Consider the following 23,436-nt stretch of genomic DNA (forward strand, 5'->3'; position numbering starts at 1 on the left):
CCGAATAGCCTGAGTCAGAAGGGACCCACAAGAATCAACTCCAGCTCCTGGCTCAACAAAGGACTACCCAAAATTCAAACCCTGTGTCTGCAAATATAGTCCAAATGTTCTTGTGCCAGTGCCCACCACACAGTGAAAGAACGTCCTAACTCCCAGCCAGACCCTCCCCTGATACAGTTCCATGCTGTTCCCTTGGGGCCTGTCACTGCCCCCCATAGAGCAGAGCTCAGCACTTCACCTCCACTCCCCATGGGGAGCTGTAGCTGCCATGAGGCCTGTCCTCAGCTTCCCCTAAGCCAAAATCTTCATCCTCCCCACATTGCTTCCCAAAAACTTACCAAATTTTCCTTCTCTATCTTTTGAGAAGGCTACTAAAAGGTACATAGTTGTTCTACACAACTTGATCTCCTCAGCTGTTGAATACACCAGTAATTACAAACTTTTCATATCAACTCATGAAAAACACCAGCCCTGTGCATTCTTGTACACACGTTTGGCCCTTTAAACGCTAAATTGTTCTCCTAACATTATGGGTGTAACTTTCTGTGAAATCGATGAAATCAATGTATTGACATGTGGAAAGAAAAAATGCATCAAACATTTGCAGAATCGGATCTCAAAGAGTTCATCAATAACATTCCCTCATCTTGCCTCGGTGAAGGGTGAGTTCATTTGCATTCATTATTGAGCTTGTGAAATAGCTGTGCTGAGATGTGCTCCTTCAGCAAAATCTGGTCGTACTAGTTACAACTGTTCTTTAATTGTGGATCATCATAGAATCACTATGGTTGGAAAAGACGACTCATATCACCTAGTCCAACCATCGATCCATCTCCATCATGCCCACTAACCCATTGCACTCAGTGTGACATCTGCCCTTTTGAAAACCTTCAGAAAATGGGTTAGAGCATCTAATTGCTTTTGATGAATGGGATTAAGCAAACTTTGCTTAGGGAGACAGGAGAGAAAACCAAGGACAGGTTAGTGAAAAGAGAGCCTTAGTATTCATATCATCTTGCAGTTTCATGAATGACTGCACATATTTGTAATCATGTTGCTATGACACCCAGTAATAACTAGGAGTCTTCATTTAGAATTAGCAGGTATGCAGAATGCATAGGTTTCTGTTAACGTTGTTCTTTCCATGTTGTGTAAATTTCACAGAACATGATGGATAGCTAAGGGAACAAATGGCCCCATATCACCCTTCTGTCCTATGCCAGTAACCCCTGGTTTCTTGAAAGCAATGGAAGTTCTGCTCTGCGAATCTTCCCCCATATCTGCTAGATGCACTACAGCAGAGCATGATTGACTCAGTGCTGATAAATGTTGTGTTTAGTGTTTTTGTAAGTGTCGTAGACAGAATCCTACTTGTGTCTGGGGTTGCAGCAAGTCAGTACGGCAAGCTGTTGTATTTTAATCATTTTCATTGCTCAGCAAGTAGCTTGCTACAACCTGGGAAAGCTGCAATTTTCACAGTGCCTCCCTTTCTGGCTTTTTTTGGGAAGAGGCTTTTGTAGTCCACTTGCTCTACAAGGGGCAGTGAACAAAAACATTGTTTTCTGTTCTCCATGTGCAAAGATTTAGGTCGCTCTTCTAAATCGTGCTACCTCTTAGAAGGACTACTGCTGAGATCCCTAAGCACCCATATGAGTGCTGGGAAAGCCATCCAAGTTGGCTACTCTAGGATCTTGGCTTTGTATTTTGCTACTTTGAACTGCATCTGTACTAGGGATGTGTTCCAGTAGAATCTATAGTGAAAAATGTGCTTTTATGCATTCTAAAATTCCCAACAAATGAATAAAAGATCCTCTGAATCAGATCTGGCAAAGACAATTAAGTGCCAAGGGAGATTCATCTTCTCAGCTAGCCCCACCCTATGGGGGTTCTGGTAATTTCCAGGTGCTGTCCCACCCCCAGTGACCTTTCAGCATCCATTCTGGAAGGAAAATACTTTAGGATTTCCCATACTGCCATTATTGCCACTGTAGCTGAGGTCTAGACTACAGCCTACATAGCAATGTGTGCTCACCTTCCCTTTGGCATATGTCATTACAGGGGCAAGTCACTTCTCATTGGTGATAAGTGACAGGATGAGGGGAAATGGCCTCAAGCTGCACCAAGGTAAGTTTAGGTTGGACGTTAGGAAACACTTCTTTAGAGAAAGAGTAGTTAAACACTGGAATGGGCTCCCCAGGGAGGTGGTTCAATTGCCGTCCCTATGTGTTTAAGAACCATTTGGATGTGGTGCTCAGATATATGATTTAGCAGAGGGTTGTTAGAGTCAGGGTACTATGGTTAAGCTGTGGTTGGACTTGATGATCTTCAAGGTCTTTTCCAGCCTGGGTAATTCTATGATTCTATGATCTGTTGTAAGGCTTTCTTGGAGAAGTGCCACTGGTGAGCCAACCCATTGGTCAAATAGTTCTTCAGGACTCCTACTGCTAGTTCAAGGTTGCAGTTAAAATGTGTTTATTCTTCTCTTATTCTCTTCTTATTTTGAGCAATATGGCTCAGAGATCCCTTTTTCAAAGCAATGTGTAGCAATATCATTAAAACCACCTGGAGAAACATACAAGTTTCTGAAGGGCACGTGAAGGGGAGCAGGGAGGAGAAACCGAGAGAAAGGAAAGTAGATCTGGAAAACTAAATTTCCACAGCACTACACGTGTAATTCATCAAAACCTGCAAAGTGTTTTAGTAATCCTCTTTTTTTTTTCTTTTTTGTTAAATCCAAGTTTGTTCAGGGGAAAACAGAAGTTCTGCTTTCACCCCAAATAGTGTAATTAATGAAGTCATGCATCTTCATTTAGACAGCTGACTTCCCTAACTCAGCCTGGCATTTTTCTTTTGGTAGATTGAAAGATGAAGAAGTTACGTGTTTGACAATCATTTAGATTGATGCTTTCGTTTAAATTAGATTGAAACTTTTCATTAGAACCATCGCCTGGAGTTCTGTCTGATAGTCTCTTAGCAATTGCTAACTGTTTGCTTCCCTAATCTCCTTGAAATAAACCCCTCATAGATAGAATGTGATGACTGTATTGCTCTTAGATCAGTAAAGACTTTGGATAAATGGTATTTTCACAGCTTTCTGTCAGGGCTCTGGGTGCACAAATAAGCCTTAATTGCTGTGTTGGGTCTCAGCTGGGGCCTCTACCCTCACCCTCTAGTGACCTGGACATTGAGTCCCTTCCTGAGCAACACCGTATCTTGTCCACCTGTCACCTGCTGATTGATGCACCTGATGGTGGATTTCCTGGAGTAACCTTGGGCCAGGCCAGATGAACCCTGGATGACTGACAGAGCCTGCTGTGGTAACCACACTGCCCTGCCCACCTGCTCTGGGAGCAGCAGGACTGCATCCCACTGGTGGGCTCACACTGTAGTGCCCTCAGATCCCCGTTCACCTGCCCCCAGGGAGCAGTGCTGCTTCTGCTGCTCCTTGGTGTCTTGCTGCTGAATTCAGGCTGCCTGAAGCTGCAGATTCATTCTGGAAATGCAATCTTGCTTAGCTACTGTTGCTGTTGATTAGCTTTTATAAAGGGCTACAAACACAGGCATTTCAAAGCAAATTCAAGTGCAGTGTTTGTTAAGACTGTTGTCACCTTCAGTCCCCATTCAAATCAGAGTTCATTCCTGCACCACAACTCTACCAAGGCTTGCCTTAACAGTGGTTATTTAGGGTGTTGTTTCCTGTCAGAGTTACACCACTTTGTATTTGCATTGCTGATGAGAAGAATCTTGCACTCCTTCCTCTGTCACATGATTCTGCTCCCTCAGCTCACTGATCTCGCAGAGGGCTCATGAATATTTCCTGGGTGATCAGTGGGCTTACATGGCTTGTAGTCATGCATATGTGTAGATCTGGCACAAGAAAGGGGACAGAAGCACCTGAAGGTGTGAGAAGGTAACAGCCTGCAAGCAACAATGAACTCCTACTTCCTTTCTCTGTATTCTGCTATAGATTTCTGGAGTGCTATAGGTGCTGATCTGCTTAGGGAATGGGAGGAGCAAGGGAGTTTTCTTGAGCTGGGAAATCTAAGCTGGCACAAGAGAAACAATAGTAAACAGTGTGAGATGTGGTGAATGTAGGATTAAACCTTCCAGCAGCAGCGACCCATTCTGTTGACTCAGCCTCTCACATCCCACTGCACCTATATCAAAGCCAGGATGGGAAGCATGTTTTTCATGCGTAGATCCATAACAGTTGTGTCACACCACCTCTAGGACTACAGCAGTTCTGAGAATAAATTAAGCAAGCACCTATGTAACAATAAGGTGCTCTGGAGTGTTACTGCAGATAGAAAACATGAAGAAAGAATTGCAGTTAATGCAATTAATACAATTAATACTCCCAGGACAACTCAACACAGCTGCTTACCATCTTCCTGTGACAGCTTTTGCTGTCATCTAGTTACTCACTGGGTGGATCGAGACCATCTGAGCCTGTGGCTGACTAATCTTACTTCCTCCTCCTACCCTCTCTGCAATCTTACAATAGGTCTATAATAGTTTATAACTGCAGTAGCAATTATAAAACTTTCAAAACCTGGATTCTTTATTTTACATAAAAACATTTTGATCTTTTTTTGTTACATCTTGCAGAGGGTCTGTTTAACAGGATACTCAGCAAAATATATATATATATATATATATATATATATGTATATATATATATGTATATACACTGAATGGATTCCCACGGTAACATCTGGACTTTACACTGGAAATATTTGTCAGAAAATCCCAGGGTACTTTAAAAGAACTGTTCTTATCCTTACACACAAATAGGGAAATTGAGGCATAGAAGCACAGTTTTGCATTTAGCAGCAGTCATAACAGTCATTGAGCTAATTCAGAATGATTTCAACAGGCAGCACTGGCTGAAACTGTACTGAGAGGAGATTCCACTTGGATGTTTTACCTACACAAGACATCAGAATGGGATGATGTAAGTAGCAGTAAAACCTGTAGGAAATGCTTTTGATTGTTATTATTTATTTAGGTAACTGTTTGAATATAGGCATAATGTTACCTACATGAACAACAAGAATCAACATAAGCACAAATTATTTAGGTTGTATAGGACCACTACAGGCAATTAAGATGCAGCTTGAATCCTTGATGGTAACCCAATGGACAGATGATTGGGTGGCGTGGAATTTACTAACGAATGAAGATAGTCTATTGACATGAATCACAGAATGACCTGGATTGGAAGGTATCTCAAGGGACATGAAGTTCCAACCTCCCTGCCTGGCAGGGCCACCAAACAGAGTGTTGGAGTTTATTCTGTGTGTTTATATATTTACTTAAAATATAGAAATATCTGTGGCTACAGTGTAACTTGAGAAGATTTGAGAATTAACACCTCCAATCATCTGCTGCTCCTTATTAGAGATCCCTGTTCTAAATTTGGAGAATAACCTCACAAAGACTGAGACACTTTCTTTCAGGAGTGAGGCTTGTCTGCCACCTTGCAATACAACAAGCCCATGCAAACCAAATGCTTATTCCTGGAGGACTTTGAAGCATTGATTCCTATGGAGAAGAAAAGAAAAACAAACAGAAAAATTTACTGTATTCATTTTGCTAATAAGGTGCCAGAATTAATTTACTAAGAAACAATTTCCTAAATACATCATATGCATGTTTAGGAATAAGTATGCAAGAGAACTAGAACAGCCAATGCCTCATTTTCTGTTTCTTATATGATGATAAAATTACCCAGGTTGGAAAAGACCTTGAAGGGGTCTTTTGATGATGGGGCATGGAGGGAAAATACAGCTTCAACCACAACAACAAACTCACAATAATCCAGATACCAGCTCTGATTTATAAATCTGTTAGCAGAGCCAACAAACACCGTCCTGCCCTCATTACTACTTTGTTACATAACTGTAAGTCAGTTGTTTAATCAGAAATTCACTGCTTGGGTGAGATCAGGTAATGCTTTATCTTCTGCAAGACAACAACTTAGAAACTACACTTTCAAGGTTTTCAGAAACGCGAAGTCCCCGAGGTCTCATGGAATTACCATTAGTGCTTTCTCAGTGTCTCTGTAGTTAATGGACAGAAAAATCTACTTTCTGTTCAGCCAATATGGAGTGAGCAACTTTCCTCCTTGCTATTCACAATGTGCTGAAGCAAGCAAGGCAGTTGGCAGTTATTAATAGCCCCATCTCCAGACACACTTGAGAAGTGTGTAGTCATGCTTGAGTGTCCTTAAGCAATTCCCGTCTTGCTCCCAGAAAGTTGTAATCTATCAGAACACGCTTCTAAGAATAAACTCTCAGAACATGATGTGTCAGAGAGGGGGCAGACCTCGTACACCGTCTCCTACAATCTTTTAACAGAAGCCATCTAAAAATAAACTGGAAACTTCTCAGGGAACGTGGTTTAGTTTGTAAAAATAAAAACCACATTCTGCAGCGTCTTAGAACTGATCTTTCGCATTTCCAGAAGAAGAAATACCCACCAGTTACCTCTAATTTTAAATTAATTCTGCTATGAGGAACAACCGGACTACATATCCCGGTTTGCCTTGGGGCAAGCACCGGAATAGGAAGCACACCGGAACAGGAAGAGCTCTGTGATCTCTGCTGTAGTCGGAGTGGGTTCGTGTTGGTGCAGTGTTTGTGTCGGTGGTTGTGTTTGCGTACGGAGGGATTAAAGCGCTCGGCTGGTACGTAGCGGTCTGCAGGTCGGCTTTTATCGCGGGTATGTGATGGATTAGGGACTGATTTTCTTTCCGATAAATGCTTTCTATAGATAAGTACATATATAGACGCTCTTATTATAGATAAGTACATATATAGACGCTCTTTGAGTCGGTTCGTTGTCCTAGTCTGTGGGGGGGGGTGCTCCTCTAAGCGGTGTCCCGGTTCAACCCCTCCTGCCACACCATCGCCATCTACTTCTGATGTTATGGGCTGACATAATAAAATAGGAGGCATTACTTTTGGAGCAGGCTTGTGTATGTTGTGAAGGGAATAGCAAGCATCAGGAATAGCTCCATGGAGCTTTGGAATCACAGAATCACAGAATTTGGAAGGAAGGATACAAAAACTGGTGCTGATAGTGTGGGCGTTTTCAGCAAAACTGAGCTGAGGGAGGACCCGAGCTTGGAAAGTTGTTTTTCTGGGGTGATTGAGGTTCAGTAAATGAAGCAACTTAAGAGAGAACTTACTAAAGAAGGTTTTGTTCCATATTTGGCTATACAGGAGACAGATGTCTTCAAATCATAAAGACTTATCAAAAGCTGACAACAAGTAGCGTACCGAACAAATTCTATTTGTTCTTAAGATAGGAAACTAAATTGTCTTATCTCTGTCCCCAAACAGTTATGAACCTGGTCTCTTTCAGAGGCTGTTCTGGAACTGAAAAGATCCCACGTCCATTTCGTCTCGTCCAGGAATAGTTTCCCATCTGCCGTCAACATGGCAGCATCACTTAGGGCTGTGTGGCCCAGCTGTCTGTGGATGCGTTCGGTAGCTGCCTATAAGCAAGTGCCGCTACGAAGTAAGTGATGATGGAACTGAAATCCTGTATGAACATTTATTCTTTGCCAGCTTCTTTCTTATGCTCTGTAGAATCATAGAAGGGCTCAGGTTGAAAGGGGCTTTAAAGGTCCAACTAGTTCCAACCCACATCAGTAGAAACATGGAGGTGAATTATTGTTTGATTGGAATCAAGTCTAACATTGTTTCCTCTGTATGATTATTAAAGGGTGTCTTGATTTGCTTTTTCCAGAGCCCTCACAGCACTCCTCTAATTTATTAAGTAACTCTTAATTTATTAAGTAAATTTGGCTTTACATTTTAGAATTTAACACATGAAAGCACTTCTGAAAGGAGAACACCTACCGAAAAGTTTCCCCTTGGTTCTTTGAATCTTCCCAGCTTTGCTACACTGAATGCCTCGCCCCATCTATTTTGGGCTGACAAGAAAACCATTTATGGGTTGTAGAAAGCAAGATGCCTGTGGTACAGTTCCTATAGAAAGGACTGTCGCTGTTTACCTCCTTATATATTAATAAAAAAGGGCAATGAAATCATGGGAAAGCTCATTTGCAGGGCTCCTCAGGTGCAGCGTGCTGGTGGCCTTTACTGCTCGTGATGCTTGTGATTGCTTTCCTTGGAGTAACAGGAACCTGTGGAAGGAGTTGAATTCTCTAGTGTTAGAGCAGCCAAGGCATTGTAGCAAAACTACAATAGCATATATTATATAGCGTAGCATATGCATGTATATACCACAGCATATATACCACTCCTCAGCAAAGTACAAACTCATTTTAACAGTGAATGTTACTATGAATTAAAGAAAAAATCAGATAATCTTCCCTGTAAATCACACAATAATGTTCTTTGCTCGTTCAATACTATATGATTTTGCTAATGCATCTGGAAAGATATAACAGTGACATTTGTGTTTTGTTTGTGCTGTATTTTTCTTAGGAATACAGTACAATGGAAATACAAATGTAGGACATAGCTACATGAATACTGCATTTTTGATAGCACTAGAAATCTTAATGATAAAGTGAGCTTCTATTTAGACAGTATTTTATATTTGTTTGTATTTTTCTCCTTGCAGTTGGAGCCGTATGTCATGCTTGTCATAAATCGACATACTCAGCGCTCCCTGAAGACTACAACTGGTAGGTTTACATGCTCTGTATGGCCTTCTCATGTGATGTATTTGCAGGCTACTGGCTCTGTCATCAAGGTGTCATCTGCTGGTATCAAACACACCTTCTGCCACTTTTAGATAGAGATGTATAACGATTTAAAGTGAAGTACTGTTTCCAATCAGTATGATTGCAAAGCTAATAGAAGAAAGAAAGAAAGAAAGAAACATGAAATAACCAGGGGGAAGAAAGAAGTTCAGGTCAAGTACTTGTGAGCCTTATTTGTTCAAGTTTTATTTTATAGATTTCTGAAGAATTGATAAATAGAGGGTGGAATCAGGTTTTGTTTTTGTGGGGTGGGGGGGAGGGATTGGGCTGCTCAGTCACTCAGTGTTTGTCAAAGTTGTAAGGGATTGTAAGAATGTCACTTCTTGTTTTGATAGCAAAGTGGAACTTGCCTTGACATCAGATTCGAAGACGATTGTCTGCTACCACCCTTCACTTGAGATTCCATACGAGCACACAAAAGTATGTCCAGCCGTACACATTGCTTAGTCGTGTAAAAGCATAAGCAGTTCTGAGTCTGTAGGACAACAGTTTGTTTTTTCTTGCAATATGAAATACAGAGGTACTATTCATTGTATGTGCAGACTATCTGTGAAGTGAGTGATGAGCTGCTGTAAGGACTTTTAGCTGAAGTGAGAGAAAGCTACGGGCAAGTAAGCGCTTAGATTATTACAGCATTACTCAAAATGAATTAAATGAGGGACTCAAATAGTTGTGCACTAAAAGCATGCTCCTTAGAGAAGATGTTTGAAATCCAGGCAATAGCTCACATGTCCTCATGTGTTCAGATGTGGCAGTACGGGGAACATGAAGAAGTACTCTTTAAACTCAGGCTTTAAATTCCATTCAACTCTGTGAGTTCATAAACTCTGCAGGAAAACTTGCAATAAAAACGTAATATGATTAAATGGTGATCATCAGAATGAATAAATGTATAAATAGCAATATGAGTATTTTGTGTTAGTGAATTGATGCTTATGATTCAGCTGGTGAATTGTAAGGATGAGAGCTCAGCAGTGGTAATGACAGTGGGACGCAGTAATCAGCTGCAGCACCTGGGGGAATGAGATGTTTCTAGAAATCCTCCCTGCAGTGATGTGGTTTGGGTTGAGAAGGGAGGGAGCCTTTTATGATGATTTCTCTTTTTAGCTCTTTTGTTTTCAGCCTTAAGGAGTAAATAGTAATACAATAAATGCAGGTTGACTTTTTGTTTTACCTCAAAGCGGAGGAAAGCAAATACTTCCATTACTGTTTTTATAGCCTGTGCCACGACCGGATCCGCTGAATAACAAAGAAGAAACTCTTGATCAAATGTTGAAATCCAGGTTGAATGAAGAAAAGCTACAGAATGATAGAGGTCTTACCATTGAAGAGCTCAGCAAAATGTTTTACACTACAAAGCATCGGTGGTACCCTGTGGGACAGTAAGTTTCTTTTTTCCAGCATTTCTTCCTTTGGGACATGAAGAGAAATGCAAGAATGATTATAATTTATCCAAACTCATCCGATGAAATACTCTTAGCACATGGGCTGCTGCATACGGTTTTAAGTGCAGTGTTGTGCAAATGGAAGAGTGTATTATTTTCTTTCTTTGAAGTTCTGCCCGTTCCATAACCTTTGCAACTTGGTCGGTAAAATACCACAGAGTAGAAATTTCTCATACTGTGTCATTAGCTGCTGGTCCGGGTGATTTCCTAAGATTCCATCAATGAAATCACACTCTCAACGGACGTAGCCAAATACATCTTGAATGTATTATATGAATTCTATGAAACCATATAATCGTCAGACCTTAAAACCAGTCGAAGTTTTTCATTTGAAATGATGAAAAGTGAACCTTGGTGTACTTCAGGAGAACGGATACAAACATGATGGAGCTTGAAGTGAAATTCTGTGTCAATGTCAACAGCATTTTGGTTTGTGCAGCTCCTCTCCAGTCTGTGTTATTACATTTTATGGTAATTGTTAATCTTATAGCTATGGAAAGTTGATACACAGCCAACCTTTTTAATTATTATGTTTTGAGAACAAGTGAAGAAAATGAAATGGTAGAGCTCCCTATGGCCAGAGGGTAGTTGTCACTTAATGAGTATCGCACTGTATCTGCCTTGCTGAATGGTGGCTAATTAAGAAAGTAGGGATGCAATTTCTCTTCCTCTGTTGGGAAGATATATTTTTAATTATTTGTCTGTAGAATACTACACTATTTAAAGTACAGTCTGACATAACTCCTGCTTGTACCCCTGATTGTTCCCTAGCAATCGTTTTGGTCAGAGGAAGCCCTGACTATATAATAAAATTAACCTCACACAAAGAGTAAACAACAGCCTTTGTATCTAATCAGTTCGACAGCTGAATGGATTATTGCGTGCTTGTAGCAGATGTAGCAGCAGAAATGAGTAGTGTTATGTAACTTAGTGAACAACAGAGATAACATCTAATGAATGGTCATGGTCTGTGCTTGTGTGTATTATATTTTGCTTATTTGTGTAATCTCCAAACTGCATCTGGAGGGAAGAAGGTCAGGAAAATCAAAGATTTTTCCAAAACTTGCATTTATGGCAGCTTTTTTTTTTTATCTTCTAGGTATCAGAGAAGACGGAAGAATCCTAATCCTCCCAAGGACAGATAATTAAGATGACTTCTTGCTCATGAGCATGTTGTTATTGATCTTTATTTGAAATAAAAAGTAGAGAAATGTTTATCAGTTCTACACGCGTGTTTTAACAAAACCTTGCTTAACCAAATCTGATTTTTCCCATTTCAGTTAATAGATAAAAGAAAACCAACAAAAGTGCACTGATAACATAAAGGCTCTGAAGAATATCGTGCATGTAGGGTCAGAGAATGTGCCGGTCTTTGATCCGGATGTAACAGATGATGATTAAACTAGGTCAGAGGCTTATCGTAAAGTGAATGCATAGAAGCACTATTGCAGAGTGGGAATTCTAGGGCTGGACCTGCTGTGGTTTCTTATTTTAGAAATCTAATACTTGAAATGCAGATAAGCTTTGAATACAGAGGTTTAAAGAATTTAAGGCTCTTTTCTTACACTGAAATCTGGGCAACTTGGTTAAACTTCAGCTTCCAGGGCATCACTTGCCCTTCAATCATTTGGTATTCCCAAATATTTGAGATATCTGTGCACGTTTTTGTTGTTCTTAATTTTAAATTCACCCTGTTGTTCAATGAGGATGCTGTGCATGTTCGTATATAAACTACACAGATGCAGCCCAGGGGAGGAATAGTTCTTTGCTTTAGCCCAGCAATCATTCAGTGAAGATACCTGCTCTTCCCAGCTTACCAAGAGGGAAGGACTGGTCCTTCAAATGCTTTAAGTTCAAGAAACGTTGTTTGAATCTGCTTTGTAGCTTTAGCACCTTGCTGTGCTTGAATGTTTCTGCTAATAAAATATTGTCATATACCATTTTTTCTCGGAAATATCAGATTCTTTACTCCAGTCTACAGTTTTAGGCATCAGCCTTCAGGTAGAAAGTGCCGGCTTGCGACGTTGTGACTCCATAGAGATCCAGTAACATCACTGTTGTCTTTGCATCTAAATAAATAATGGTGGGGAAAAAATCCCAAATGCCCCACATTTTGATTGTACTTCCTTCCCAAGGCAGTTTGGATAAGACAGGAAGGTATTTGTTTCTTGCATTCATCTAGTGTAGTTTTGCCTGCTTGTGTTATCTGTATGTTTTGCTAGGAGATGAGTACCATATAAAGTCTCTAATTCTGGACATTTTAGTGTGAAGTACATCAGCTTTTTCTAGAGTTACTTAATAACTTGTTTTCCTTGACTGCTTTTAATTAATTTCACCATGGTGAAACTGAACCACCATTGTTTTTGGGAAGCTGAGACCTGATTTGTCCCTGCTTGATTTCAGTCCATTTGAAGAAAAGATGCTCTTTCTTGGGTTCAGCTCTCAACTATTTATCCCTCCACACTCCTTCTGCCTGCACTGTGCTGTTGTTTTCCTTTGCAGCAGCCTTTTGTTATCACAGTATTACTACATTTGCCTGTTCTTGCCTGTCAAACTTGCCAGTTAATCATCCGCAGTCACTGCAGAAATGCTGCTACATTTCTCACCTTTTCCCCCAATGTTTTTGAGTGCTCCTCAGGTATCTGGAGGACTAGAAGTCTGTTATGTGTGGGACTGCTATCTGGTTTAAAGCACTTACCTTTTCTGAGCAGTTACTGGGAACTGAGCGAGTCTGACACACGCTCACTGCATGTACCCTCTGCCAATTCGTTGTTACGTTCATCCATGAAATGGGTGTTTAAAAATCTCTCCTTGCACTGTGCTGCCAATATTTCTGTTTTCTTACACTAAATCTTTCGTCTGGGTCATCTGAAGCGTGACCCAACTATACTCCTATTCCCACAGTAAGTTAAAGTTGTCCTCCTGCTTTTCATCGTCTTGAACAGCTATGTAAAGCTGTCTTTAACTGTGTGTTTCTCTTCACTTGAAGACTTGGAATTGGAAATCCATCTGCTGGAGTCTTTTCCTGCTTTTACCTAAAAGAGCAATCAGTTTGAAAGGTAGTTTGGGACTTTCTGTTGCCTTTTTTTTCTTCTCTTCTGCTAACTTCTTGACTGAGAATGTGAGTTACAAATGGAATTGGTGGAATGGGAAACCTGCTGTAGTGTTTTTGTTAGTGCTCTTGGCCATCTGCCTTGTGCTTCATAGTTATTGTTCCAGGCTTTGGGAGGCTCATTGCTGCGGACAGTGTGCAATTGGGTACCTCTTAGTGACTATTAACTCTTTTAAATGTTGTACAGAAAGTCTCTTTGAGCTTTCCTTGTTAGCATGCTGTTCCACTAGAAAGCTCTGCTTCACTCACCTGTCGAAAGGTTTATCCTCAATTCAGGCTGTTAAAATCGCACTGAAATGTATGTAACTCTAAGTCGAGTTACTTAGACCTGAATTCAACAAGGAAGCGCTGTTCTTAAACAGGTTTTTTGCCTTTTCTGTGAGCGAATTCTGCAGGTTCGTGGTACCACCACCGGGAGGCAATCTTGCACAGTGACTCTCCTGGATTTGTCCGAAGCCAGAGATGATGCATAGATCTGAATCGCGGGACTTAACGCTATGAGAGACACGCACCAGCTGTTATTTAACTAAATTTGCAAGTACTGAAGAATAAGATATTTCCTGGGAGGTCTAAAAGTGCTTGGATTCAGCGGGTCAAAGGTTCTGTTCTAGCACTTTCTTGTTCACTTTGAACTATTAGACTTTTTGAACGTATCAGAGATGTATCTTTCTTCACGCTTATTAAACAAGGAAAAAAGCAACCCACCCAACCCTTGTGGTTTTGAAAAATGGAGTCAATAGTACAGCACTGCCAAATGTGCCCATTGGACGAGTTTCATGTCTGTATGCTCCAGTTCCTCCAGACAAGAATGGAGGGAGTGGTTCCCCACCCCATCCCCCCAACCCCTATGCCACCATTCAGCCCCATGGAAAAGCCAGCTATTGGGAAGGCCTGGATTTCACCTGACATCTCCGAATTCTGTGTCACCACGACATCTCTGCTGCAGCTCTATAATGTATCACAATAGTAGTTTATGCTTGATGTCGACGCTGCCTTTCTCAGTTATTCCGGTTTTCGTGGTGTGCTGTTACAGTTACCCACATGCTCGTTCCATGCTGAAAAACAGTACAAGGTTATATGATCAAGCAGACATAGGCTGTGCAGGCTGCATTCCTCTTCTGTCATGGAGGACGTGTGTTTCACTTTAATACTACCACAGAATAAATCAACTCAGAGGCCACTTAATAAGAATTATTATTATTATTATTATTATTATTATTATTATTATTATTATTATTATTATTATTATTATTATTATTATTATTATTTTAGAATAGAATAACTAGAATAAAGTTCAGACTCATTGTGGACCTACAATGTATAAGAGCGAGACTTGTTTCTTAACATTGAGGCAACTGCTAATTAGACACCTAAATTAATTAGACATCTAAACCCGCGTTAACTGTCATGGACTCACCTTACAGTCAGTACAAAGTACCTCAACAAGGCAGTAAATCCCATTAAAAAACCAATGCCTGGAATAAGCCACGCGTTGTTTTCTGGAGGTGCTTCTCACTCCTCTTTGAAGGGCAGTGGAGATTCAGCTGCCTTTATCATAGCAAACAGAAGTAGTTTTCTCGTGTTTGGGAATTAGTTTTAGTCGATTGAGTTGGGAGGGTTGGGCAACAGTTTGAGAACAGAGAGAAGAACACAGAAGTGCTCTGCTTAAAGGTGAAAGCTGCTTTTCTGCTGTTCCTGCAAACCTTTAGCAGCATGCAGTCCACATACAGAAGTCCTGAATGAAAAGTTGAGAAAGTCAGCAAAATATTTTAAAGGCTAAGCAGTTTTCTCTTGCTGAGCAAATGAAGCAACGTGTTTTGCCTTCTCTAACTTCCTGGTTTTTGTTCTCTGTATGCAGTAACGCACACGCTTAATAATTGTCTATAGGATTTTAATCTCTCACCTCCTTTTGTTTAATCAGCTCTTTGATACCAAAAGCACCCACGCTGCTTCACCACGTTCCCCTCAGCTCTCTCCTGACTTCTCCCAGCTGGTTCCCCCCAGCAGTGAAGGGCCCACTCCCGAGGCCAGGCCTTGCTGTGTCTGCCCAGAGCAACCCAAGATGGCTGCGCACACTCAGGCATTACCACACCCCAGAACACACATGTACCTCACACTCACACTAAGGAAGCATCATTCTTGGAGGCTGCGGAGTGATTTCACCTCATTTCAGGTGTTCTGAACAGAAAGAAAGATAAAAACACATCATTCCACATTGGACCCACAGGGTACCATGACAGTACCACAGAGTCCAGGGTGGGGAAGCAGGAGGAGCCCTAGGGAGAACCATGTTGGCACGGCTGTAAGCCAGTCCTCCTGACATCAGGAATGTTCTTATCCAGAACTACAGACGTGCCCTGTGGGAGCAGGTGGCTGTTCTCACAGACAACCCGAGCTCAGGTCCTCTTTGCTCCTCCTATAAGCACTCTGGTACAGGCACGTCGGGATGGATGTGTGAGAGCCGCAGCTTGCACACTGTTACTGCTCTCTCTGCACAGCTTGAGTCTTCAGCATGGTCCTGCCCAGTTTACAGGTGTTCCAGTTGAGACGGCAGTAAACATCAAAGTATTTTTCTTCTGGATAAGCAAAACAAAAAATACAGCAGCATAAAAACCAGCCTGGATTTAGGAACAAGCAACTCTTTCAGCGGCCTGCATCAGAGTAAATGGAGTGAATGAAGGGTAACTAAATATCAACATTCTGTAATCCTCAGCCTTCGGAGGATCCAAATGTCTAATGAAATAGCTCAGGTTGAGACATTTGGGAAAGTAATGAGGCTTCAGCACAGCTCCTCTCCTCACCTGGCACCCTGTTACCCCTCAGCAACCACAGAAGCCAGAGCTGAGGGTGCCTCGGGAGTGAAGTTGCCTCCACAGTGCGTTGGAGCAGAGCCGTCAGCATCAGCACTCCATCCCGTGTGGGGATTCCAGAGCTGCAGCTGTATACTGTTGTCAGCCCGTCCAGAGGGGTTTCATTAACCTCTCCCCGGTACCTCTGTCTAAGCATGGATGGTGACTAGATTGTGAAACTTCTAGAAAGAAATCTATTTTGAAGTGTTAAGTACATCAATGCAATTGAGTGGAAACAGCTGTTATTTACATACGCTGAGCGCAGGATTCTTCTCCCAGATGGATAGAAAAAATACTTGCCACTACAGGGGGGGGGGGGAGGGGGGAAATATGGATTTAGAATCTGATTTTTGCCACAGACTTCTGTAAATTCAACATTAGGTGTTGGAAGAGAAATTAAAAAAAAAGAAAGAAATAAAAGAAAGAAGCATAGAACTGTGTGGCTAAAAGTGGACGATGGCTGGGAAAGCCCATCCCATCCTGTGCATCCTGTACAGAGGGGACACAACCCACCTTGGTCCCCACCACTAGGAACCAGGCTGGGAGCTTAGGTGCAGAGGCTTGGTTGGCTTTTCCTCATAGGAGCTGCTGTAAGAAACAGCAAAAGCTCAGGCACAGCGAAAGCTCAGGCACGGCAAAGCTGCTCAATTCTCAGAGCTTGCCAAGGGATCCTCTCCAGGATCTGTTGTGTTCCAGGGCTGCTGTGTGTATCCCTGCACAAAGACCTGCCCTGACACAGGCACATGTGTGGGATATAGGTGCCACTTCAGACACGGACCCCTGCATACCTGCCTGTGTGATGCAGAGGGACCAGGCAGCCGAATGTGTCCCTCAGTGCCTGAGCAGAGCCCAGCCACAGCAGCAGAGTTGGTTCCATCAGACGCAGTAGGGCCCGAAATGCTGGGGCAAAGTGTGCCGTGTCCTGGGCGGCTCACTGGGCCAAACTCATACCCAGAGGGATAAGCTGTCAGGGGAGGGAGCTCTGAAGAGAAAGCTAAAAATAGTGTTAACATTTTGAAATATGGGACAATGGCATTCACAGTCAGAAGGGACCCAGCCCCAGACTTAACACTTTTTATAAAGCTCTGCCTGTTTTGTAATAATCCCAGATATTATTTCCCCTCCCCCATCCATTTACAAATGCGGAGATAATAGCAAACTTCAGCAAATCTAAACCCGGTTACACGGAGACATCTGTTAATTCTGGTCCATGGCAGCAGAGGGCATCTGAGGACTTTGAGCCACATCTGGTGTGGGGCTGCAGGCAGATGGCTGAGATAGATGCCCGCGGTCCGGCCTCGGTGGTGGATGGTCCCAGCCGGAGCTCCCACAGTTGGGAGTCCTCAGGCTCTGCACCACAGAGGTGCCCCGAGCATCCTTGGGGCAGCAGGCAGGAGCTGGGCAAGTCACTGAGGTTGTGTGGCATGTGTGGGGCTGTGGGAGGCCATGCCCAGCCCTGCAGGCCTGCAGCCATGGGGCCTCAAGTCAGGCTGTGTTCACTGCCTGCTGTGAGTGGTCTGAAAACATGTCTGAGGTGAGCACTGCACACAGCCCAGCCTGCATGTCACTATGTGGATGAAGTTTAAAGTCACGGCGATGCAGTAACACCCATCTGATGCCTTGTTATTCATGCTGCTAAATGCAGCAGCACGTCAGGCCCGAAACACACCACAGCCTCCCTCCGAAGTGTAGCAGTGGCTGAAGCCCAGGAGAAGGCTCTCCAGCTCCCTCCGTGCCTCCCAGCACTCCCGAAATGATCTCCTCCTGCTGCTTCCCGTGGCAGAGCTCGCAATCATAAACACGTAATTGTAGGAATCCATCCTGGAGGCCAAACAGCTCTGGGTGAGTTAAACATCCTCAGGACAAGAACTAGAGCAGTGATGTAAAACAAATCCTGCTCCGACGGGAGAGCGTTTACTCAGAGCCACGTAACCCAGTTTCTGCTGCATCCCTGTTTCACTTTGCGCTCCGATCCCCGTCCATCAGAGACAGCCACGGCTGCACCTATTTTAACTTCCCCTCTTAGTCTCAGGGCTGCCCCAACCAAGGTGCTGTAATAATGCACAGAGCACGCTGGTGTGGGCTGCCCCTCACAGTGCAGGCACCGTCCCGTCCCACGCTCCTCGTTCAGAGCAGCCGTGTTGTTTCTGGCAGCAGCCGGGAGGAGAACGCAGCACCGCACTGCACTCCCAGCCTCTATCTTGGTGGGCTTTAGGAAGCAAAGCCAGAGACACACGTGCCGACAAACACCTGAACTTCAAAGAGAGCAACTGTGACCAGCAGAGCTGGCAGTGTGCGGCTGGGTGCACACCTCTGAGCCACGAAACAGGCTGAACAAACTGCACAGCCATGGTGCTGTGAGCTACAGACTGAAAGCTACAGCCTGAAAGCTACAGCCTGAATGCTACAATCTGTCACCTTGTCCCAGCAACAGTTTAAATGACTGCTGTCAATGCGGGGCTTGCAGCAGTCTCTTTTTCTGCCGTGCTGATGAAAGGGAGGACTAAACTGGGAAGAAAACGTTGTCAGAGCACCAGTATCTGCTTGTGAACCTCCCTGTACCTGGGTGCGGTGTTTTCCCCATCCCAGCCAGGCACATGGCACCTCTGTGTGATGGCAGTGACCCAGCAGATGGGGCTCTGCTCACAATGCAGCCCCACACAGCGCCAGGTGGGCACTGCCATACCGTGGACATTCCCTTATGTATTTATTTTTAATGTTTATTGCCCTGTACCACCACACGCTGTTTAACTAGCAAAGCCGAAATATTTTCCTGTTGTTTTGTCTTTGCTTTAAATCATAACTAATAAATTGGAGAAGCTCCGAAAGCACTGCATGCAGCATGGTTCTAATTAAAGCTCCCGAGACTGTGTGAACCTCACTCGGTGCGGCAGAGGCCTCTGTGTGCCACCAGCAGCTTCTACAGAGGAGAGAGCACACAGGGAGAGGGCAAAGGGTCCCCATGCCCCATCCCAGGGGCCGAGCTCTGTGCCTGCCGTGTGCTGTGTGTATGGAGAAGGCAGGGGGACCGACCGGCCCTTTGAGAGGAAAGCAGCAGGGCAGCACTGCAGCCCTCCCAGCGCTGTCTCCAGACAGTTTGCTTTCTGGTTACGAGTGCTGCTTTCTCTTAGGACAGCGCTGATTCATAGAAATTATTCACCGAGTATTTTTGACGATTCTCCTCAAGCAAATCTGTTGTTCCTAAGGAAGAGAAAGTGCTTGTGCCTGAAGAGATCGACACGGCAGGAAATAAGGTGGCAGCTGGTTAAGAGTACAATTGTTTGGTATGCATCATCATTGATTTCATCAAAACATTCTGTTCCTCGGGCAGCTGAGAAGAGCAGCGTGGTCCCATTTAGGGAAACATTTGTTTGCTCTCTGCTCTATTTATTACTTTTTAGGAACTCTTTGTAACAGAAGCAGACCTGACTGCAGGGTGGGAAGCTCCCCAGCCCCTGCCCACGGGGTTTACCCCATTAACTCACTGTCATTTGCTCGCAGTGAGGGTTCCGTGCTCCCATTCCTGTGCCTGGGGCTGGGCTGTAGCAGAGCAGAGAGCTCCTGCTGCAATCGGTGTGAGCCTGGCAGCACAAGGCTGGTCCCTCAGCGTGGGATGTGAAGCCCCCAGCCCTTTGGCTAACTGGGGTCGAGCTGAGCACAGGGCACACTGAGGGCAATGGGGTCTCTGAGCTGCATCCTCGGGGAGCAGGGATGCAGCAGCAAGGAGAGGCCCCTCTGTTCTGCCAGCGGGACAAACGAGCACATAGTTTCTGCAGCACAGCACAGCAAATTTAGCCAAATCGGCTGCACCAGGGACAGAGCACCCCCCCCTCCCCCCTCTACCCCCCCCCTCGCCATCGCATTACATAATTAAAGCAGTGCGAGCTTTCCAGTGCATCTGGCACACTTTTCAGGAACAAAGTGAGAGGCATTTCTAGCAACAGACACGCTTCGCACCACTGCAGAAGCGATGCTGCCTCTTCCCTCGATAATGGAAGAGATATTTGCCTTAAGAAAAAATAAGCAAAGAACCCCCTCATCTCGTCGTCCCACCGTTCCCCCGCAATTCCCCCCCCTCTCTTCCTCTCTGGGTACATCCAGAACTAAATGAGAAGCGTGACCCAGCTCCGTGCCTCCAGGAGCTCCGCACGCTGCTTCCCTCCCTGCAAATCCGAACCTCCATCTCACCCATCTGCCTACGGCCAACGCAGTGCCCGACCGGACTGCCCGTGCACGGGGGAAAGGATCAGGGAAAGGAATTTCTCCTCCCTCAGCCTCAAACCTCCGACGTTTGTGCCCTCGTCCCGGCCGGGCAGTGCACGCCGGGCGCTGGCAGCGGCTGTCCCCGAGCCCCATCGGCAACATACAAAGCACGCTGCCCGGCAGGCATTACCCATTTCAGATCCCTGCCTACAGACGGTCATTTTCCTTTTGTATCAGTGACCCCGATTAGAAAAAAAAATATTGTTTCTAGCACGGCAAATTAAAGCCGGATTTTGTTTACACGGAGCAAAGCAAAGCTCCCAGAGCCCGAGCTCTCCGTGCTGCTCCCGTCTCCTTTTATTCCTCATCCCGTCTCCCTCCCACCCCACTCTCTCACCCGGCAAAACACTCGGGTAGACCGACCGAGCCCGTATTAAACGCCCTAATGCCAAAGAAGCTACAAAGTAGCTTAAAGCACTTTAATACACCGCATGTGGCCCGTAATCCCCAAAGTAATTTAATTTAATCACCTTTTCTTCCACCACCGAATGGTTTTTATCCTCTCTGTGACCGTGCGGGAGCCTCACCCCGAGGCGGGATGGGGGTTGGGGGGCTGCGAGGAACGGAGCCCGAGGTCCCTCCGGACCCCCGCCCCGCCCGGGGGGGTCCCACCGAGCGTCCCCGCACCGCTCCGCTCCGACAGGGAACGCCGCGGTGCCGTCGCCGCCTCGAATCATCAGCGCCGCTTTTAAACGCCATTGACTTCTCGCGAAAAGTTGAACGGGACCCCGTTGAGAAAAGCCCCCGCCTCGAGTTTTATCGCAGCTTTTCCCGTAACAATGGCTGGAGCCGGTAGTAACGCCCGTTCATCGCATTCCGCCGTTCCCGTTCCAACCCCCGGCGCGTGAATCACGGCGCTCCCCTCCGCTCTCCCGGAGCGGTCCCGTACGGCTCCGAGCGGCCGAGATTGCGGCGGCGGGCGGCGAAGGGAGAGCCCAGAAGCGGCCCTATAAAAATGCCACCGACAAATAACGCGGGGGGACGGAAGTACGGCAAAGCGGCACGGCACTACGGGCGGGATGCACCGCCCCACGGGGAGCTCCAGAACGATACCGGGAGAGCTCCGATCGCAGCGCTAAAATAATCCAGATAGCGCAGCGAAATAGGTGTCGTCGCAAAATATATTATCGCTGCAAAATCTATCTCGTAGCCAAATAATAGATGGCGAGCTAAAGCACCGTGTCTGCGTATAGGGAATTATTTTAATAAGCAAAACGGAGAAGCGTTCCTTTTTTGTTCTTTTAAATGCAATTTGCTGGACGTGGTGATGCCGATGTGAAGAAGTAAGTTGGGATCAGCGCGGGCTGCCCCCCCTCCCGCTGCCCGCAGCCCCCCTCGCCCACCCCCGGGGCACGGCTGGGAGCGCGGCCGGGGCGGGGGAGCGACGTTCCTTAGGGCCGCCTTTCCGAACAGCCCAACGAGCGAAGTGCCCGCACGCCGCACACCCGCGGAGCCACGCCGAGCACCTCGCTTAACAAACGTTATTCTGTCACAGCGATCGCTTTCATCACCAAACGCACCACTTGAGGCTATTTGTATTATTATTAGTTTATTTTAAAGGGACAATGATTAACCCCAAAGCTCCTCGCTCACGCCCCGCAGAACCGCGTTTAAAACTCCGGAACCGCTCGGAGCGGCTCCCCCCGGTCCCGGTGCTGCCGCAGCTCCGTTCCCGACACGGGGACGATGCGGCCCCCGGGCGGGGCGCAGCGAAGCCCCCGAGCACCGACGGGGCCGTCCCGGCCGCGACCCCCGCTCCGCTCTGCGCCTCGTTCCGCCGACAAAGGGACCTTCGCACCTCCCCCCACACCCGATTTTTAGAGCTGATTTTTGCTGTGCCTGATACCGGCCTACAGCAAACCGAACGGCGCGACGCAACCGCGATTCCTTCCGCTCTGAGACCCGAAAAATATCTCCTTCCCAACGCCGCCGTTAATTTGAGGGCGATCCCCACCCTTCGCCAGGGACGAGCCCGGCACTGCCGCGGCCGCCGTGGCTTTGTTCCCCTTTGTTTCCCCGTCAGCCCCCTCCGCACCCCGCACCGCTCCGCGGCACCGCGCCCGCACCGCCCCTCCCCCCCGCCCCCTCCGGGCGCTCCCTGCCCCGAGGCCGCGCCCCCCCCCCACTCGCTCTCAGGTGCCGCGGCCTCGGATCTCCGTCCGTCCGCCCGCCCCCCCTCCTCCCTCCCCGGCGGGCACTGACCTGCGGCGGCGGCCTGGCGGCTCCGGCTCGTTCCGCTCGGGGCGGTGAGTCCGGCGGCCCGTGCGGGGAGGGGGTTTGGCGGCGGTGCGGCGGAGCGGCGCGGCCGGGAGCGGTGCGGCTCGGAGCGGGTCTGTCACATGATGCGGTTCCTGGAAAGTTCCTGGAAAGCGGCCTTTGTATGGAGCCGGGCGGGGGGAGGATGCCCGCGACTCCTCATCAAAGGCGCGCGGAGCGCTCGCTCCTGCCCGCTCCCGGGGAAGGGGGCGGGCGGGGGGTGCTTCCCCCGGAGCGCGATCCTCCTCCTCTTCCTCCTCCTCCTCCTCCTCCTCCTCTCCCTCCTCCTCTTCTCCTCCTCCTAACGCGGCGGTAGCCGCCCGCCTCTCTGTCTGTGTCCGTCCGGCTGCGGGAGGGAGCGCGCTCCGCCGTGCGCCCGCACCGCCCGCACCGCCCCGCCGCGCCCCGCCATGCCGCCGGGCCCCTGACGCCGCCGGGAGCCGAGCGAGCGCCGCGCCCCGCCCGCGGGCGGCCCCGTCCCGCCGAGCCCGGGTGAGTGAGTGCCGACCCCGAGCGCCCGCCGCGGGGCCGCGCGTTCCTCGACAGCGGGCGCGGGGCGGGGAGGGGGGGGGTTCGGCACCGCGCCGTCCCTTTCGCGTCCCCTTCCCGAGGTTCCCCACCTGCGCCCGCGGCCCCGGGACACCTGCGAGCGCCGGGCGCCACGAAGTTGGTTTGGCTCCGGGGAAAGTTTCGGAGCTCCACAGCGGGACGGATTCGGCGCGTTCTGCCCCGCCGCCCCCTCCCCGCCGGCACCGCTGTGCCCCGGCTCGG

The 23,436-nt window shown here is 46.7% G+C and overlaps 1 protein-coding gene and 1 long non-coding RNA gene across 7 annotated transcripts; one reads left to right on the plus strand and one right to left on the minus strand.

Moving 5' to 3' along the window:
* Positions 1 to 6,557: 6,557 nt before the first annotated feature.
* On the plus strand, positions 6,558 to 11,402 carry MRPL42 (mitochondrial ribosomal protein L42). Of its 4 annotated transcripts, none has more exons than XM_015858183.2 (6): positions 6,558 to 6,688; positions 7,347 to 7,524; positions 8,599 to 8,662; positions 9,076 to 9,160; positions 9,959 to 10,122; positions 11,285 to 11,402. In XM_015858183.2, the coding sequence occupies exons 2-6, from the start codon at positions 7,443 to 7,445 to the stop codon at positions 11,328 to 11,330; spliced, it is 441 nt and encodes a 146-aa protein (XP_015713669.1). In that variant the 5' UTR covers positions 6,558 to 6,688; positions 7,347 to 7,442; the 3' UTR covers positions 11,331 to 11,402. The 4 variants fall into 4 exon arrangements, with proteins under 4 accessions (XP_015713669.1, XP_015713690.1, XP_015713679.1 ...); XM_015858204.2 differs by having other exon boundaries at positions 7,369 to 7,524; XM_015858193.2 differs by having other exon boundaries at positions 6,573 to 6,723.
* LOC107311589 lies at positions 11,357 to 22,987 on the minus strand. Of its 3 annotated transcripts, none has more exons than XR_004306822.1 (3): positions 22,612 to 22,987; positions 16,935 to 17,967; positions 11,357 to 15,873 (listed from the first exon to the last, which is right to left on the minus strand). It is a non-coding gene; the product is annotated as an uncharacterized LOC107311589 (long non-coding RNA). The 3 variants fall into 3 exon arrangements; XR_001554156.2 differs by lacking the exon at positions 22,612 to 22,987 and having other exon boundaries at positions 11,357 to 14,352; positions 14,715 to 15,873; positions 16,935 to 20,187; XR_004306821.1 differs by lacking the exon at positions 22,612 to 22,987 and having other exon boundaries at positions 16,935 to 20,187.
* Between the last annotated feature and the right edge of the window lie 449 nt (positions 22,988 to 23,436).

This window comes from Coturnix japonica, chromosome 1 (genome assembly GCF_001577835.2).
Source record: "Coturnix japonica isolate 7356 chromosome 1, Coturnix japonica 2.1, whole genome shotgun sequence".
Classification (NCBI taxonomy): Eukaryota; Metazoa; Chordata; class Aves; order Galliformes; family Phasianidae; genus Coturnix; species Coturnix japonica.

What these genes read in the sequence shown, in the direction of transcription:
- MRPL42 (XM_015858183.2), top strand. Translation starts at nt 7,443, where the DNA reads ATGGCAGCATCACTTAGGGCTGTGTGGCCCAGCTGTCTGTGGATGCGT. An exon ending in TTCCATACGAGCACACAAAA is followed by an intron (nt 9,161 to 9,958) that starts GTATGTCCAGCC and finishes CTGTTTTTATAG; the next exon opens with CCTGTGCCACGACCGGATCC. An exon ending in CGGTGGTACCCTGTGGGACA is followed by an intron (nt 10,123 to 11,284) that starts GTAAGTTTCTTT and finishes TTTATCTTCTAG; the next exon opens with GTATCAGAGAAGACGGAAGA.